The sequence below is a fragment of the Acipenser ruthenus genome, chromosome 19 (assembly GCF_902713425.1).
Source record: "Acipenser ruthenus chromosome 19, fAciRut3.2 maternal haplotype, whole genome shotgun sequence".
NCBI lineage: Eukaryota > Metazoa > Chordata > Actinopteri > Acipenseriformes > Acipenseridae > Acipenser > Acipenser ruthenus.
In genome coordinates, this window is record NC_081207.1 from 12,526,677 (window position 1) to 12,545,304 (window position 18,628).

The following is an 18,628-nucleotide window of genomic DNA, read 5'->3' on the forward strand; positions in this document are numbered from 1 at the left end:
CAGATTCGGGTGTCTTGTAATTGTTAATGTTCCCTACTTGAAAGGGAACTGCACTGCATACCCCTGCTTTATATCCATGGGATAGCATAGATTTCATGTGCAAAATCTAGGCCTTATTGACCCCTGTCCTTTACAAAACTTTCATAATGGGGGTTAAGAACAACCACCAAGTAAAGTAATATGCGATTGCAGTGTGCATATTATTAGTCACAGACGTCTTTCTTTTTTTTCTATTCATCAATTGATAAACCCACAGTTCAACCTAAAAATCCCTTGCAGCACAATGTTAAATCTACACCTGGAAAACATTTGTTAAAAACATTCTAAGCATAAAATTGCACCCCCTCAAATACATACAGTGGCTCTCAAAAGTATTCAACCCCCTTGGACTTTTCCACATTTTATTGTGTTACAACATGGAATCAAAATGGATTTAATTAGGAGTTTTTGCCACTGATCAACACAAAAAAAGTCCATAATGTCAAAGTGAAAAATAAAATCTACAAATTATTCTAAATTAATTACAAATACAAAACAGAAAATAATTGATTGCATAAGTATTCACCCCCTTGAGTCAATATTTGGTAGAGGTACCTTTGGCAGCAATTACAGCCATGAGTCTATTTGGATAAGTCTCTACCAGCTTTGCACATCTGGACACTGCAATTTTTGCCCATTCTTCTTTGCAAAATTGCTCAAGCTCCGTCAAGTTGGATGGGGACCTTTGGTGAACAGCAATTCTCAACTCTTTCCACATATTCTCAATTGGATTGAGGTCTGGGCTTTGACTGGGCCACTCCAGGACATTGACCTTTTTGTTTTTAAGCCACACCAGTGTGGCTTTGGCTGTATGTTTGGGGTCCTGCTGGAAGATGAATCTTCTCCCAAGTCCCAGGTCTCTTGCAGACTTCAGCAGGTTTTCCTCCAGGATTTCTCTGTACTTTGCTGCATCCATTTTGCCCTCTATCTTCACAAGCTTTCCAGGCCCTGACGCAGAGAAGCATCCCCATAGCATGATGCTGCCACCACCATGCTTCACGGTAGGGATGGTGTTCTCAGGATGATGTGCGGTGTTAGGCTTGCGCCAAACATAGCGCTTAGCGTTGAGGCCAAAAAGCTCTATTTTGGTCTCATCAGACCATAGAATCTTCTTCCACTTGGTCTCAGATTCTCCCACATGCCTTCTGGCAAACTCTAGCCGAGATGTAATGTGAGTTTTTTTCAACGATGGCTTTCTTTTTGCCACTCTCCCATAAAGGCCAGTTTTGTGAAGCACCCGGGATATTGTTGCCGTATGCACAGTGTCTGCCAGCTCAGCCGTGGAAGACTGTAACTCCTTTAGAGTTACCATAGGCCTCTTGGTGGCCTCCCTGACTAGTGCCCTTCTCGCCCGGACACTCAGTTTTTGAGGACGGCTTGTTCCAGACAGATTCACAGTTGTGCCATATTCTCTTTTGAAGAACCTTATTCTGGATTTGCTTTGAATGTTCCTTCATCTTCATGATGTAGTTTTTGTTAGGAAATGCACTAACCAACTGTGGGACCTCCCAGAGACAGGTGTATTTAACCTGAAATCATGTGACTCCATTCAACTAATTATGTGACTTCTAAAGACAACTGGTTGCACCAGAGCTTATTTAGGTGTGTCATAGCAAAGGGGGTGAATACTTATGCAATCAATTATTTTCTGTTTTATATTTTTAATTAATTTAGAACAATTTGTAGATTTAATTTTTCACTTTGACATTATGGACTATTTTGTGTTGATCAGTGGCAAAAACTCCTAATTAAATCCATTTTGATTCCATGTTGTAACACAATAAAATGTGGAAAAGTCCAGGGAGGTGAATACTTTTGAGAGCCTCTGTACTGACCCATCATCTTTGCTTCTGGGTTTATAACTTTTGAATTCTACCATTTATTCTCACTTCCTTGTACTATATTTTGTAATTCAAACAAATTTAGGACCTCTTTGTCACCCAAGGGACAACCCCCAAAGCAAAACCTGTGAAATGAGATGCTTTTGTCAGACACCCTGAGCATGTGCATTCTTCTTCCATTGTGGCGAATAGGTGCAGTCAGTGGTCAATCCTTGATTTGCAGAATCTGCAGTTGCATTCCATAGGAGCCTTGAAATCCAATACAAGCATGACAATCCAGCATGTGCTGTCCAGGTGGGTTTTGTATTCTGCTCTCCATTCCCAGACATTCCACTCACATCTGATTCTATAATCAGACTGGTACGAGACACTGGCTTCTAAAACAAGCCAGTATCAAGGTCAAAACATAGTCGTCTGTAAAGAGTCCTTTCTTGTGCATGGCCAGGCTTTTCATTTTGGATTATCAGGACGTATAATCCTTAGAAAACAAGAAGCAGTGCCAACTGCAGGGTTCATTTTCATTATAAACCATTATCTTCATTATCAATTGGGTCATTACAAACCACTTTGTGTGAACTGCTCTACACTGATTTATATTTTGAATGCACTTGTTATCTACGTCCAATCATGTTGCAGGTGTCGGACAGATACTGGGGCTAACTCCCCCTTTTGAAAACTTGATTGCTGTTCTAAAAGTATAGTGTGCATATAATATGGAGTAGTTTTAGTGGAAAAGGGTTCAAGTAAAATTATTCTAAATGTTAAGCTTATTTTATTTCTTCCATTTTTGGTTTTTGGCTCTACCCACCGTTCAAACACTGCTAGTTAGTTACAAGAGTGCCTTACGGATCAGTTTGAAAATATGAAACTTACAAAATTGGACTAGTGTATAAGCCTACCAATGTGCTGCAAATTCCAAAAAATAATGACTAAAACATTCAGACTTGTCATTTTCTTCTGTAGAGATTTGAAGAGCATTCCTCAAGACATACTCTGAAGAGTTTTTGTTTTTCATCTGAGGTGCAATTAACTGCCACACCCTTTGAACTGCATAATGGTACATTGTGATTTATCACTGCATGTCTGTAACTTTTAAACATGAAAACTCATACAAGGGGAACAGTCTCCAGCCTCATTGTAAAAAGGTTTTAGCAATTTACAGTTTAAAGATAGTTGTCATTTGTAATTTTTTAGCAGCTTGCTGTATTTAAGGATGAGGTTTATGAAAACAGTTTGTGGACAGCACAAGAGAGACAGCACCAGCTACAAAAATTAATATGGAAAATTTAAACATTAAGGAAAATGGCCAAAACAAAAACATGGGCCTACATTTTCCACTATGGGCAAATTGCCCCTTCAGTAGTAAATGTATAACATGTGCAATTTATCCACAGTGGAAAACCAGGGCCCGGGACTGGAACAGCCCGAGTTGCCCACCCCTGATGTAGTTCAATGAAATTGGATTTTGGTGAAGCAATGACAAGGGTCACACAATAAAGCTTACTTTAAAGATCGAGGATGGCTTGAGGTTTTTGCAGTTCTCATTCCTTCCAAAATTAAAAAAAAGAAATGTCAATACCAACTCAAAAAAATCTCAGGAAGCCATTATAAAAGTAGTAAAATAATACCAGCTTTAATAAGTGACAATTACAAAGCATTCAGCAGCAGAAACAAAATATCCTCAACTTTCTAGCTCTAAGCCAACAACAGACACTCCAGTCACTGAACACAATATAAAGACACTTTAAATCTTCTTTCAGACATACTTCAAAATCTTAAAGATATTCATACATGCTTTGAACATAATTCTTTTCTAGAATTGGGAATTGAGGAGTGATTTTTTTGCAAGTAATGTTTGCATGGACAAGCAATAAACGTTTTTGAAAAGAACACGGTCAAACCCAAATGTTAAATTATGAAAGTGTTCAAATATTTTATTCACAATTTTATATATATATATAAAAAAAAACGTAAACTGACAGTTGGTTTTATCATACAAAATGCTATGGGATACTTCAGGTCCTTGAATTCCTTTGACTACCGGGGGGGCATGGAGATCCCAGCAAAATGGACCCCCCGGACTCAGCTGCTGCATGAATACCACTCTGTCGGCTGACAACAGTGAATTGCAAACAGCTTTGTTGAAAGTTTGTCGTTACATTATCTAGAGACGTCCACAGAGGTCAATAAAGAGACGAGGGAAGAACCCCCTTTAAGAGCACTGAAAGTTTCAGAGCCAGTACACCAGGGGGATTTAGTCACTGCTTGGCTTTCTTTACAATGGTCCCCACAGCAGAGATGACGGTGGTCTTGGTGCCGCTTGCAGTAGTGGTTACCGAGACGACGGCGGGCAGAGTTGCTGTAGTTGTGAGAATGGTGGGCTGTGCGAGGGATACTGGCACAGCAGAGTCCCATTTGCTCTTCCTCTTCTGAGCATCTGGAGGAAAAGCAAGAAGTGAGAAGAGCAGCCACTAACCAACAGGACTGAGCAGGAAATACGCCACGACTTCACTCAGTCAAAAACTGAATACAATTAAAGAAATTTGTCTAGTACACAACCAACAAGGTCTGTTCTTCAAGGCCAGATTTATGTTAATTAGGAAGCATGGGAATTTTGTACTGTAATATGGGCAAAAAAGACAAAAAGGTCCAACTCAATTAATAATATGTATCACCAAATAATATTTATCATTCAAGAACCATTTGGTGGACAACAAGTAGTAATGTAATTATTTTTGTCATATACCAAAATACACAACCTCTAACTGCAATACAATATCTTATTAGGAAATATGACTGCTGATCGGTAAATCATTTCCCTCTTGGTCGATACCTGCGGCTGTGGTGCTGGCAGTGCTGCTGGTGGTGGCAGCAGCATTGGTTGTTGTGCCCTTCTTGGTACCAGTCACAAACTCAATCTGAAAGAGAGATAGTCCTCCTGAAGTAGCCTCCTAGGAAAACACAGAAAGGTCTCTACCCAGGGAGCCACTGCACACTCAGAGCACAGGGACTGGGAGGGAGTGTGGCCTAGGGTTTACAGTCAAGGAACTGGGATGCAGTGTGGCCTAGTGGCTAGAACCAATGAACTGGGACGCAGCCTGGTGCAGTTGTTAGCACAGTCATGGTGTACCAAGAGATACTGGTTTTACAAGATTAAATCAAATTTATTATTATTTTTTATTTATTTATTTCTTAGCAGACGCCCTTATCCAGGGTGACTTACAATTGTTACAAGATATCACATTATACATTATTTCACATTATACAGATATCACATTATTTTTACATACAATTACCCATTTATACAGTTGGGTTTTTACTGGAGCAATCTAGGTAAAGTACCTTGCTCAAAGGTACAACAGCAGTGTCCCCCACTGGGGATTGAACCCACAACCCTCTGGTCAAGAGTCCAGAGCCCTAACCACTACTCCACCCCTGCTGCCTTAATTAAATAAATGGCATTTATTTAATTAAACCCTTAATTTAAATTTAAACCCTTTTTAATTGTTCTCAGCTACTAAAAAGTTGACAAGATTTATAAAATTGTATAGTTAACTTGAAATCTCCAACTGTTTAAAAGCTGAAAACAATTAAAAAGTCTAATTAAGCACATTATTAGTTCAATTAAGGGTTTAATTAAGTAATTGAGAGCTCAGTTGGAACAAAAACCAAAAGACACAGTGGGTCCCCCAGGACCAGGGGTTGGAAAACCCTGCTCTAGAGGGATATAAAACTAAAATGCAAAATACAGTGGGATAAGAAGACATTTTAGACACACTCTTCAGACAAGGTTTGTTCTGGGGTTTTTTCAAGCACAATTTAGCAATGCTTCACAAACTTCACAGTGAGAAAATCCCATGGTTATTAGTCATCATTAAATCGCACAGTGACTTTTTTTTTAATTTTTTTTTTTTTTTTTTTTTTACAATGAGTCACTCTTCCTTCCTCAAAGGTCTTCTTATCCGATCAGAAGAGCCATCAGACTAGTGTGGAATGCAGGATGCTATACTGCTCTTCTCCAGTGGAGCTATGGGGTACACATGTGGCTCCCATTGCTTTTCCAGTATGTACGCTGCAAGCAGTAACTGGGGTTTCATTGGCTTACTCTGCTGAAGGTTCTGGCTTGCCCCCCCATTAGGAAAGCAACAGGACTAAGCTGGTTACTCAGTTTGGTCTATTGTTTATATTTTGTTTATTGCAGATCATTGTCTGGTGTTCCACTAACTTTGCTCCAGGTAGATTTATCCTCTTTATACTAAAGGTGTGCATGAAAGTAATTGATTTTTTTTCTACCTACACCTTGCTATCTGCCTCTTCCCATCATAACCGTGAACCTCACGTTATATTTCCATTAAAATGTTGAAGAAAATTTGCAGTTTTGCAGCAAAGAAGATATTCTGGAAAAAGAGGTATCCATTAAGCTGTCCTATCCAACTTCACCCATATGAAAGAACTGGAGGCTGTGGTTACTATACTGCTTGTAACACATTCCCGTGACCTTTGTTGGAATGTACAACCTTTTTCGTTGTAATGCTTTAAGCCACTGAATACGGCTTGAAGCAGTTAGTACCTTGATTTGTATAAAGTATCGAATTGAAGTTTGAATAACAGCTAAACTGATGTGAAGTCTGTTTTCACTGGGCTTGTCGCACGTTCTTGGTTTAAGTGCATAGATTTATCAAATAAAATCTTTTAATGGAAACACAGCCATTGTGTGTATATGTTAACCACATGAAGACGTTGATAAAGACTTCATTCAAGAATTTCATACGTTTCCATTTAATATTTCTATATACTGCAAGTTATGATTGAGTGCTAAAGTTATTGATGACAACCTTCGTAAAACTAAGTCTAAAGTAGGTAAATATTTTAATGGCAGTCAAAGAATTGCTGGGAAAACATCAACGAGCTGAATGATCCAAAATTCCTCACGGAGTTTCACAATAATATTCAAACAAGCAGGATTATATATATATATATAAAATGGAGACGATTCACATTTACCGGGGTGTCCTGCGGGCAGGCAGTAAGAAAAAAGATAACACATTACACATACAAAAAAACAAACAAACAAACAAACAAACAAAAACATCAACTGTCACTTTCAAACTACCTGTTTATTGTTTTGGTCCCTGTCACGGATGGCTTGAGTGGTGCGTGTGGGTGGTGACGTCAGGTTCAGTAAGCAGCAGTAAAACACAGATGATACGGGGTGAAACTGAGGCGCTATGGCTGCACTCAGTGAGTTTAATAAACAAACAAATAAAAGATTTAAACAAAAACAGCACATGGCACTTTAGGCCAAAATAAACCGTATTCCTTCAAATTTAAGACGCCCTCAAATTTAAGACGCAGACCAAATTTACCACCCTCAACTTGAGGAAAAAATAAAACATCAAATAAATATGCATTTACAAAGATACAACCTCAATTACGCTGTTGTATCGTACAAAACTGACACGAAACAGTGTTGTTGTAGATTAACTACGGAGCTAATTTATTGTGCTGTGCACTGTGTAATATTTAAGATGGCGTCTCTGTCTACACATACCACCACTCACTTACGGCATCACACATCCTGGCAACAGCAAGCACGACACAACACTCCATGGCATCAGGCAACATGTAAACCAGCAACCACAACAGCATTGAACATTGCCTGGCATGTAGAAAAATACAGGGGTCTGATCAACATTTCCGATCTCTCCAAGCTGGTACTGTTTGTTAGAAATGCTGAAATTGTAAACTCTTAGAATTCCTCAGGAAGCTTGGTTTGTTTTTTCCCAGCAGTGTCACGTTGCTGCTTGTGTATTCGGGCAGACGCCTTTGTTGTCTTTTCTCGGCAGTCAGTCATGTTGCTGTTTGTGTAGTCAGGTAGTCACGTCTTTTGTTGTCGATCTTAAAACACACATCACTGTACTGTACTCTTAATTTAAGACGCAGGCTATTTTTGAGAAGCAAAAAATGGTTAAGAAAGCGCGTCTTAAATTCAAAAGGAATACGGTAGACAAACAAAAACAGACTAACACTAAACAAGTATCGTGCAAGTCCTCTCGCACGAGTAGCATTTGTTATTTTAATTATTTTTTTCCTTCTCACTCCCATTCTTTCTCCCTGAACACACAACCATGAGAGTGAATTGTGCAACTATTTATACAGCTGTGCTGGGATTCAATTACTAATTAATTATTCACTTGAACCTCAGCACCTGATTTGTGCATTCTCCTGCTGCTCTCCCTCTGGCGGTGGAGGCAGTGGCAGCTCCTGCTGCTCTCCTTTTGGCGGGGGAGGCAGAGGCAGCTCCTGCTGCTCTCCCTCTGGCGGTGGAGGCAGAGACAGCTTCTGCTTTATTCCTCTTAGTGGTGGAGGCAGAGGCAGCTCCTGCTCCTCTCCTCCTGGTGGTGGAGGTGGTCGAGGCAGAGGCAGCTCCTGCTCCTCTCCCTCTGGTGATGGAGGGAGCTGCTCTGCCTCTTGTTCAAAAAACAATCCTCTTGAAAAAGGAAAATATAACTTCACCCGCAGTATCCCCGGTCTGTTGCTTGGAGGTGCTGTTATGCCACTCTGACCCCATATGTCACGGATGGCTTGAGTGGTACGTGTGGGTGGTGACGTCAGGTTCAGTAAGCACCAGTAAAATACAGATGATATGGGATGAAACTGAGGCGCTATGGCTGCACTCAGTGAGTTTATTAAACAAACAAATAAAAGATTTAAACAAAAACAGCATACGGCACTTCAGACCAAAATAAACAGTCCCCAACTGTCAGTCCTCCAGAGGGAGGAGTTCAGTTTGAATTGAGGGGGTTAATAGTTAATATTACGGCTGTTGTTGAACAGCATTCCATTAAAGAGCCAGATGTGTTTTTGATTGGTTTTGGAAACCTTGTTAAGAGCCTCAGACTACCCCTCTGAGATCAAGGAGGAGGCTGAATGAAGGTGGGGTGGGAAGACTCGTAGGAAACACACCCACCTTAGTTCGCTCCTTCTTGGCCTTTTCGAGTTTGTCCATCTCCACCTTCTGGGCTTTAGCTGGAAAGTAGAATTGGAAACGATGAACTCGGCTGTCTGAATTACAAAAAGAATAAAAAGGAGAATCCAAGAAAACACCTTACCTAGAGCCTCGTAGTAGGAATCTTCTGACCAGCCATGAGGATCAAACATGTCCTGGAGAACAAGACAAAAATGAGTGGCACAATCCTCATGATGGAGTTTTCTTACAAAGAATTTAGAAACTCAATGGAGTCAATAGTCAATCAGATACCACACTAAGACAAAGTAGACCAGACCTTGGCTTTTTGACTCCTTCAAAAGATACCACACAAGCACAAGCCCCCCACGCTATTCTTGGATGTTGGTAGGGATATACTGTATCCGAACATATTTGCTTAAAATAGTAGACAGGCACTTATTTTCTCAACCTTCTCTTTACCTGGGCGTTATTTGGATAAGAGCGTCTATTTTAGAGTAGGTGCTAATTGGCCACTGTGAAATCATCAGTGAAGCACCACATGGGTTACAGCAGCCTACACGACTAGGATACAGTAGTTATTTGTCAAATGACTCACTAGAATCTTTGATAGTGGTTGAAGCCTTATCTCCAAATTTTAATGCCTCAAAGTGAAATGCTTTGCCCAGCAGCTCAGACAAGCCTTAGTTACAGGTTTTGCATTTGATCTCAATACCATCAAATACTGTGAATATTACATTTCAAACACACTACAAATATAGATTTAAATTACGGTAACTGGCTTACTATAACGGGGATACACTGACAGAATGAGCTTAGGGAGTCACCTATCTGCTGTACTGCAGGCGAACCGAATGACAAAATCCCAATTCTGTATAAAAGCTTCATTTTTTCGTTCACTCTCCTGCTTCACCTAATTGAATAGGTATGTTAATTGTTGTGCATTTGAATGAACAACCAACAAACTCAAATTGATCGCGCTCAGCATTTAATAATTAAACAGAACAGAAAATAAAAGGTTTTAAACACAAAACAGGACACGGCACTTGAGGCCAAAATAAATAGACGAACAAAAACAGACTAAAAAGTAAACAGACAGACAAACGGTGAGTGAAACAAAAATGTAGCTTTCTTTACTTTTTCCTACTTTCCTTTTTCCTCCTCTCTCTCTCCCGTTCTCCACTCGCCGAACACACAACCCCGAGTGAGTCAAACGTGCATCTATATATACTGTTGTGCTGGGATTCAATTACTAATTAATTATTCACTTGAATCCCAGCACGTGAATTAATTCTGTGCAACCCCGTGCTCACATACTATACTTTAAATGCACGTGAAGTGCAATCCCGTGCCTAAATATAATTATACAATTTAAATACTCGTGCTGCACACACCCATTTATATCCCGTGTACCAATGACTATACACCAACATTAACACACGCAACATACAACATATAACACAGAAAATACACACAGGGGCAGGCACTTCGTCACAAGCCCCCACAACCAGAGAAGGATTTAGTTACAACAATTAAACAGTTCAGAAAATAAAAACAGAATTGCACTGATATGGAGTCCCAACTCAATGCTGTACCGTGACAGATTAAGGGGTTGGGATTTAGAGGCACAGTAATTGCATTCCATACTCAATGCCTCACCTTTGGGTAGTTTGTTCCGAGTTCGTCAATTCCACAATACTGGATCAGCTTTTCATAAATACTAAAATAAAATAGTTCACAAAAAAGAGGGGTTAGGGTTAGCAAGGTTGTGGGTTTCATGTTTTATCTGGACAACTTTATATTATTTTAGACAAAGTTTCAATAAATCCTAGTAATAAAACCACTGAATGTTTTTGCAGCCTTATCAGGTTAACTGACATACCAGACTCACCTGGGGTTGCGAAATTCCTTCTTATTCTGGATGTGGCTGTTGGTGTCAATATCCCCATGAAGCTTCCTCTCATACAGCTTCTGGATCTTCTCCTAAGGAAACCAAACACAGGACACTTTACTTACAGTCCATAGCACTTAAAAACGACATTTGTTCACGCTGTTTAAATAATATATACCAGTTTGGTGTCGTTTTTTTGCTTTAAAAGGTGGGGTGCAATGAATTTTCTTTTTCCAGAATTCACTTGTATAGTACCGTTGGGTAGGTCAATAAAAGTACCTGTATAGTTTTACTGTATAGGTTTTAACGCAAAGTGTATAAAAAAAAAACAACTCTGAAGTTGAGACCTCTATGAAAAGTCCAGCTCACTCGAAGCTGCAGCTAATTTATGCGTGAAGTCACACCAGGACAAGCTCGCCATCCTGTCCGCTGCTTTCCTGCATTACCGCTCACCAAAACACAACGCACCCAGGGGAGAGATACCATGGTAAATAGGTGTGTAATATACGGTTGCTCCAACCCAGCAGGGCCATTGGTATCTCTCCACGAGTTTCCTAAAGAGCCGGTATGATGCCGGCAATGGGTGAAGTTCGTGAGGAGGACCAGGGATTGGGATGCTAAGCCCAACAGCAGCTGCATCTGCAGCACCCACTTTACCGAAGACAGCTTTATTAATGTAATGATGTTCAAGATGGGTGCTGCTAAAAAAGTTAAATTAAATAAGGATGCAGTACCATCCATTTATCCGAATGGTACCTGCAGGCCAGCAGCAGCATCATCTTCTAGTAACAAAAGTAAAATTACCGGGACTTGAGCGGCTGCCAGGAAGAGAGGGTTGCAGAGGGTAAGGGCATGATCCATCATTTCATTATAATTATCTCTTACTGTTTGATGAAAATATGTATAAAGTGACACGATTATATAGCCAACAACCTCTCATGTACATTATTAATAAATAATGTGATAAAATGATCACGTTATGTGACGTTCTCGTATGCATTCCTGTGAAGTCTCTTGATTTCGTCTGGACACTCCCGCATAAGATCTTCTGCTTCCGGATTATTTAGAGTGCCAATCTTAACATAAACTTCAACGTTGTTTATTTATTATTATTTTCCCCATCTGACCTGCAAAAATGTCTTAGGCTACTTTATGATGTTGATGTAGGCTATATCAGATTCTAATAGGCTACAAGTTAAGAATAAAGTATTATTTACTGTATATGTAAGAATTATTATATTGATTTGTTCGGAAAAAGTTGTGCATTAAGTCCGAAAAAGGAGACCTCTGGTTCTTGTGTTTTCATAAATTGGCAGGTATTACTATACTTGTTTTGCATGTTAAATTGCAGCTGATCTGTTGCCACGGAGATCCGACGCACTCTGTGTCTATTGCTTGGCTTTTAAAAAGCCTATAGTGAAGAAACGAGAGACTGGCTATTTTGTACAGAGTTCTTGAGCTGGGAGAACACACCTTTTTTTGTTGTTCTTTGTGTCTCAAAGCAAAGACGGTAGAGTCTGTATTATTTTTTGTTTATTTGTTTATGTTTAAAGGGTGTCAGACGACCGAGTGACTCAGAACCTTTGCAGCAAGGCATAGCCTACACAGACAGTGAAGGTTATCGGGTTGTGTGTGTGACGCTGTGTAATTGACTGTATTATTATGTAAAGTCTGGTGTTACCTCAAGTAAATCCTATCACTATTGAACATCTTATAAAAAATTGGTAACAATAACTAAAACCTTTCAGAATACTTCAGGGTCTATGTCTTATTTTTACTGTGAACCTGAACAATAAACACACAATTTGTTTTCAATCTGCCTCCTTGTTGTTTTGTATACTTCCTATCAGTCACTGATGTTCTGCCCAGTTAAATACATGAGTGGGAGATAATTAGAGGTCTCTCACCTTATTGAGAGTGTCGTAGTCGAAACATACAATTGATAATTTAACCTCTTGTTTGATTAATAACTAAATTCCAGTAACGCGCTACAGCAGGGATGCATAGATGCAACAATAAAGCAATATTCTTCAAAATAAATTCATTGTCTGAATAAGGATGCTTGGCACAAGCTTTTCACTAAAAGCAGGAGTGAAAATACTGCTAAGAAACAAATTCATATTTAAAAACTCTGAAACTGACACACACAAAAAAAACTGTCATGTGCTACTCTACCATCAACAGACCACAACAAACCACGGAAGAGAGAAAAGTGCAAATGTAAACATGCTTTTTTTTTTTTTTTACATTGTGAAGCCAATATAAATGAAGCACAAGACCAACATTTCTAATCTGTTTAAGATGCTAAAACATCCAAACATCGCTTTCACTTCTGTCCTCCATCTACTGCATTTGTTTACAACAGTAAATGTCCTGGTGCAACGTCACGCACGCACGCTCTTCCGGACGGTCTAATCACAAATAAGTAACAAATGTGAATGAAACTTTCAGGACATGTATAGAAAGTTTAGCTGCACTCAACAATGACTATGTCATTGCACCCCACCTTTAAATTATAAGTTAACTACATAATTTGCACCACTTCTGCCCTCAATTATTGCCATTGACGGAGGGTTAGATGAACACGATTGTCATCACGCTTTCCGGAGCAGTCCTGTGAAGCAAGGCTGTGTTCTCTATGTTTTTGGTACCTGGGGACAGTATTTGACAGCAAGGCTTGAGGTTCGGGGTGCTGGCCTTTCTATGAATGGGCTTGATAGAAGCGTTTCTGTCCCAACACAGGGAGTAAAGAATGTTTCATTTTAGTGTTAAAGCTGTACAAAACGCATCAGTTCTTTTCAGTGGCTCCTAGATATTGGAATCTACACATTACAGTGCCCTTGGAAGCAGTCTAACTGCAAAATGGACACACAAGACATTCTGAATATGCTACTCAAAATAGCTATGCAGTTATCTAGGGGCAACAAAAGCAGACAGAGAGAAGTTTGATTGTGGGAGCAGGATTCTGGCTCCATTATGAACAGGATTCCACAACTGCTGTATAAGTGCAGGAAGTGCAAGACAGTCTAAAGGCATGGCTTGCAAACAAGTTTCTTTTACCTAGTGTAGTACCAGCTGCCATGTTTTAAAATGAAAAAACATGTTTGCAAAAAGGTGTACTTCTTTCAAAACTGCACATTTGAGACCAATATAATAAATGGATGTGCATGGCAGAGAAGTTAAGGAAATATAGGAGTTGTTTGAGCCCAATGCAATATCACTGGCTGAACGCACACAGCTGCACGTAGAAAAAAAAATTGTTGAAAAGTAGAGCAGTGGTCTATTCTAGAAATACAACTGCCAATCAATTGTTGACAACTCGCCTGAACAATTAGTGACACATGGTCAATTTGAGTTGCCAAGAACAAAATGTGTATCTCCCGCCTACAGCAGTACCTGCCTGCCCCAGTCAACAATGGGCAGGAAGCCACGCATGCACACGGGAGAACTTACTGGTCAACGCCAGTTACTTCTCACCTTTACACACAGACACACACAAAAGGAAGCAGACAGACACTGTAATGCACATGCGGCTATCAGTCACGCCTTCTGCTGTGTGCAAGTCTCATGGGAATAAGTTGTATATAGTACAGCACTATAGTGGACTTCTCATAGCTCCATGTCAGTTTGTTCATTACATTCTAATCTTAGTAAACACAGGAGTGCACTTGTTTGTTGTCAGTGAATGTGTTTTGGTTTTACAGGGAGATAGTTTTGGGGGTACCTGCAGGTTGTTAGAACAGCGTCCTGGGGGCTCGGGAGGGATTCGGATCTCATCTGGAGACATGTTCCGCACCCGTTCTGAGAACTGAGCTGCAAAGCACACGGATCGGTTCAACATTACACACGGATTACAAAAACAGACATACATTCTAGCAAGGTACTGTCGCAACTACTAATACTATTACACCCAGGGAATCCAAAAAGCTAGGAATTGGCAATGGCCTCCTCGTTCGTAAATAAATGGTTTCATTTCTTGTATACATAAAACATAGGAAGCACATTCATAAACAAAATATATATACAAGATAAGGTGAAACAGGTCATGTTTCAGTGATCATGCAATTCCACAAAGATGTTTTACTGTCCCCACAATACCAAAAAGGCCAAGAGTCCAACGAAGAGCAACCAGACTAATCCCAGGGCTTAAAGGAATGAGCTACGAAGATGGGTTGAAAGAACTGACTATCTAGCATAAAACGAAGAAGATTTTGCGGGGGACATGATTGAAGTCTTCAAAATCTTAAAATGAGTTGATAGTTAACTCTAACCAATACTTTAAGTGCAACACAGAAACCAAGACCAGAGGACAAAGTTGGAACTTAAGTTGAGACAGTGGGTAGGGGACACTTCTTTACTTAGAGCGATGTGGGTATGAAATGGGTTACCTTGCCTTGTGGTTGATGCTGAAACCACTGGGACCCTGTCAGCTACTAGGAATCAGACAAGTATTGATCAGCAAAATCATCACATGTGGGAAAAAAAACGTAGGGTTTCTTCTTAACCCATTAAGTGCCATTGTCTTCAGTCGAGGACAGGCTCATTAGCATGCCAACTTTCTCACAAGTTGTTTCAGTCCTGTAGATTGTTTATTCAAACATTAAATTTTACTTTGACTAAACAACTGAAACACAAGAATGATAAGAGATCTGATAGTTGTGTTTTTTTTTTTAATTATGTATATCACGCTAGTTAGTCCTTTTCTGCAATACTGCTCAAGAGCTTGGAGCTCAGGTTCTTTCTCCTGGGCTAGCAACAAAATTGAAGGTGTGGTTTATTAGAACCGGTAAGATAGCATGTTTTTTAATGAAAACATAGGTGTGCTGTAACATGCGTTTCTTTCAAAAGTGCACATTTGAGACCCACGTAGCCAATAGAAGTGTAAAACAGGTAAGATGTCTGACATTATTTTGTTGGCTACAATAACTTTAAGCTACCAAGTTAAAAAATGTGGATAGTATTCCGACACTAGTTAAGAAACACAGCAACTAACACAAACATATAAGCTACACAAGTTAGTTTAACCAAAACCACACACAACAATATTCAATCCTCAGTGGGATTCAACTAGACCTAATTTTAGTATAGTGGCAAGTAAGGTAAAGGCTTAGTCTCTTGTGCAAGTAGAGATTACAGTGAAACATGTTATGACTAATCCAATGTGCTGGCCTGCAACACTGCTACAAAGACTGTGAATGCCAGAGCTTGTCAAGGGCAGAGAGAAGCACGGAGAGAGCAAGCCCTTTCGTGACTGCAAGCCTCACATTTTTGTTAGTCATTAAATCTCCCAAGACTCCTTTGTGCGGCTCGATTGTTTTCTCTGTGTCCTTTCTTCCCTTTCTGATGACTTCATCACCATGCCTCTCCGAGCAAAGATGCCTTTAAGGACATGCCAGGCTCAATGCCCCCAGAAGAGGGGCTAGCGTTCCATACAGGGCTGGACTTTCGTGAAAGCATTTACTGCTATGAAGATTTTAAAATGGAACAGCCCCTTTAGTACACATGCCATACAGACTCCATGGGGTGATGAGATGTTCATGCTTTGGGGATTTATTTTGTCACTAATAAATGCAGCTCAAAACTGAATTTACTTTTCTTTATCCTTTAAGTGAATGTACACACTGTAAGTCTAGAATTACAAGTAGAGTATGATTAATTCACTTAATGAGCTCTCTTTGACTACACAGAAATATTATTAGTAACAATACAACACCACAGCTAGATCACAGACAATCTGAAAGGATATGCAAAGTACAGCACCACGGAATATAAAAAAAACAAGTACAGCATTGGAGCTTTGCCATTAAAAGGGTTAGTGTCGTAAACTAAAAAACACACCATTTGAAAACAGACGGAACAATGGATGGAAAATATAACCCCCCAGTAAAATATATACACATTCTTGACTTAAGGTGGTCGACCTTTGCTACCTGTAAAAGCTGCAATAACAGAAGGTTTATATTCTGTGAGGGATTACTGCAGGGCTTGGTGCGAAAAGGACAGCAAGTAATTTAGGATTAGCTAGTGTGGTCTATACCAACTTCTGCTTGCTTGTATTTCTACCGCTCTTTTTATACTATATTCATTACAGTTTCACAGAGCCTACTCGTCGTTGACTACCTTGCCTGAAGAGCCCAAGATTAGTGTTGATTCAGGGTCTGTGAAACCAGTTGGTAAAGTGTTATTTGAATGGTACTGGGGCCTGGATTCATACAGAGACAATAATGTGATCGCAATGCTTTGAAAAAAGGCTTGTTGATTGAAATCCAGTACTTTAACTTTAACAAAGAGAATTAACAAATGTTGCTTCATAAAGTCAAATGAAACTCGATATAAATGTTACGTTAACATATTGAATACTAACAAAAATTGAATACTTATACATTTCAAAATCTAACATGAAATACTGTACCACTATTATGGCTTCCAGTAGACTTTTGCTATATCATTTTATAAAATAAAATATCTAAATTATGCTCTTTTTTTAATTATATCTCAATCCTAAAATTCTAGGTGATGCAACACTTTTGGCAACAGCTGTAGTTTGATATTAACTGGCGGGGGGTGGTCCATTTCCAGCTCACACTAACCTTAAAAAACATGAACAAAATAGCTGATCCACAACTTAAGCACACAGGAAAATACATTGATCATTCCTTCTTTGTGTTTGGAAATATGGTAGTAAGTCGAAACAGCAGCAAAGTAAGCATCCTGAATTGTATACATCAAAATAATGACTTAGCAAAAGTTTCATGTGTAAATTGTCATTACAAAATAAATAAATCATTTCTTACAGAAAAAAAAACATTTGTGGATGATATCCACAGGAGTTCCAAATGAGCACTGCACAAGTGGACAAACTTCATACAAACCTCTACAGCACCATTCATTGTATATAGCACTGTACAATAGGGGAATGAAGGCAGTCACTGTTACTGACAGCATCTTGAAAATCTCCCTGCAATCAGTAATGTCCTACAGACTCATTAGTGCTGTCCTCAGTGCTCTGTAACCATAGCTAGTATGCTACTTTCAGGTCACCGCAATGGACCTTGTAATCTCTTATAAAAGCAGTTTAGTTTGTTGTTGTAAGTGTAGCATTTCTTACTGCAGTTAAGGGGTGAATATATTTGCTCATCTTAGTTTTTTTTCCTCCCTATTTTGAAAAAAACTAAAATTATGCAGAGGAGAAAAATCTGTAAAAAAAAAAAGCATGCGGTTTTGCCTATCATGTTCGTGCTAAAAAAACAAATGTACTTTCGTTTCTTTCTCTTTCCAGTCTCCGCAAGCCCGTCACCCAGGAAACCCTCTGCTGTGTCTCGCTCCGTCGTGACTCGCCCCCTCTGGCAGACAATTCCTTTGCTTGCATGTAAATACCCCGGCCTGCCACTCCCAGATCCACACAACACTGCCTATACTCAGGTGCACAATGCTCAGGCAGGCCAGGCTGCTGGCAGGAGCACAAATCAGTTATGACAACTTAAACCCTGGGGACAAGAAAACCCATTCCCTCTGAACCTGGTAACCCTGATTAAAATCCAAGAAATAAACATGTTCAAGTGTGTGCAGCACAAGGTACAGTTGCAGACAAAGGTACTGGCACCCTGCACTTACTAGAAGATCAAATTGAGAAAACATGTTAAATACAAGCATTTAGTAAACATTAGCCACCAATTAACTTCCACTTGCCTTTATTTGTGCAGGTCTTTTTACACTACGCACCTTTAACTCCTTCAGTACAAGCTATCCTCCGACAGCAAATTAGATAGTTTCATTGTACTAATACTTTAAGTTGATCTTTTAATGTAGGTAACAGTAATGAAGTAATGCCACCTCCAAAAACTGCATTAGTGTTTAAAAGTGACAACTGGAGCTGCTCTGAGAGTGTGA

At 39.5% G+C, this 18,628-nt stretch overlaps 1 protein-coding gene across 7 annotated transcripts in view; it reads right to left on the reverse strand.

Annotated features, from left to right (window-relative positions):
• Positions 1-3,485: 3,485 nt before the first annotated feature.
• Positions 3,486-18,628, reverse strand: part of LOC117424106 (SAP30-binding protein-like) — a 42,306-nt gene continuing 27,163 nt past the window's right edge. For 3 of the 7 annotated variants that reach the window (XM_058992485.1, XM_034040194.3, XM_058992484.1), the window contains 7 exons: positions 14,463-14,551; positions 10,739-10,830; positions 10,507-10,567; positions 8,993-9,044; positions 8,851-8,909; positions 4,714-4,831; positions 3,486-4,317 (listed from right to left, as the gene is read on the reverse strand). In XM_058992485.1, the coding sequence (XP_058848468.1) occupies positions 4,139-4,317; positions 4,714-4,831; positions 8,851-8,909; positions 8,993-9,044; positions 10,507-10,567; positions 10,739-10,830; positions 14,463-14,551 (650 nt within the window). In that variant the 3' untranslated portion in view covers positions 3,486-4,138. The remainder of the gene's footprint in view (positions 4,318-4,713; positions 4,832-8,850; positions 8,910-8,992; positions 9,045-10,506; positions 10,568-10,738; positions 10,831-14,462; positions 14,552-18,628) is intronic. The other 4 variants (XM_058992488.1, XM_058992487.1, XM_058992490.1 and 1 more) reach the window with 3 other exon arrangements.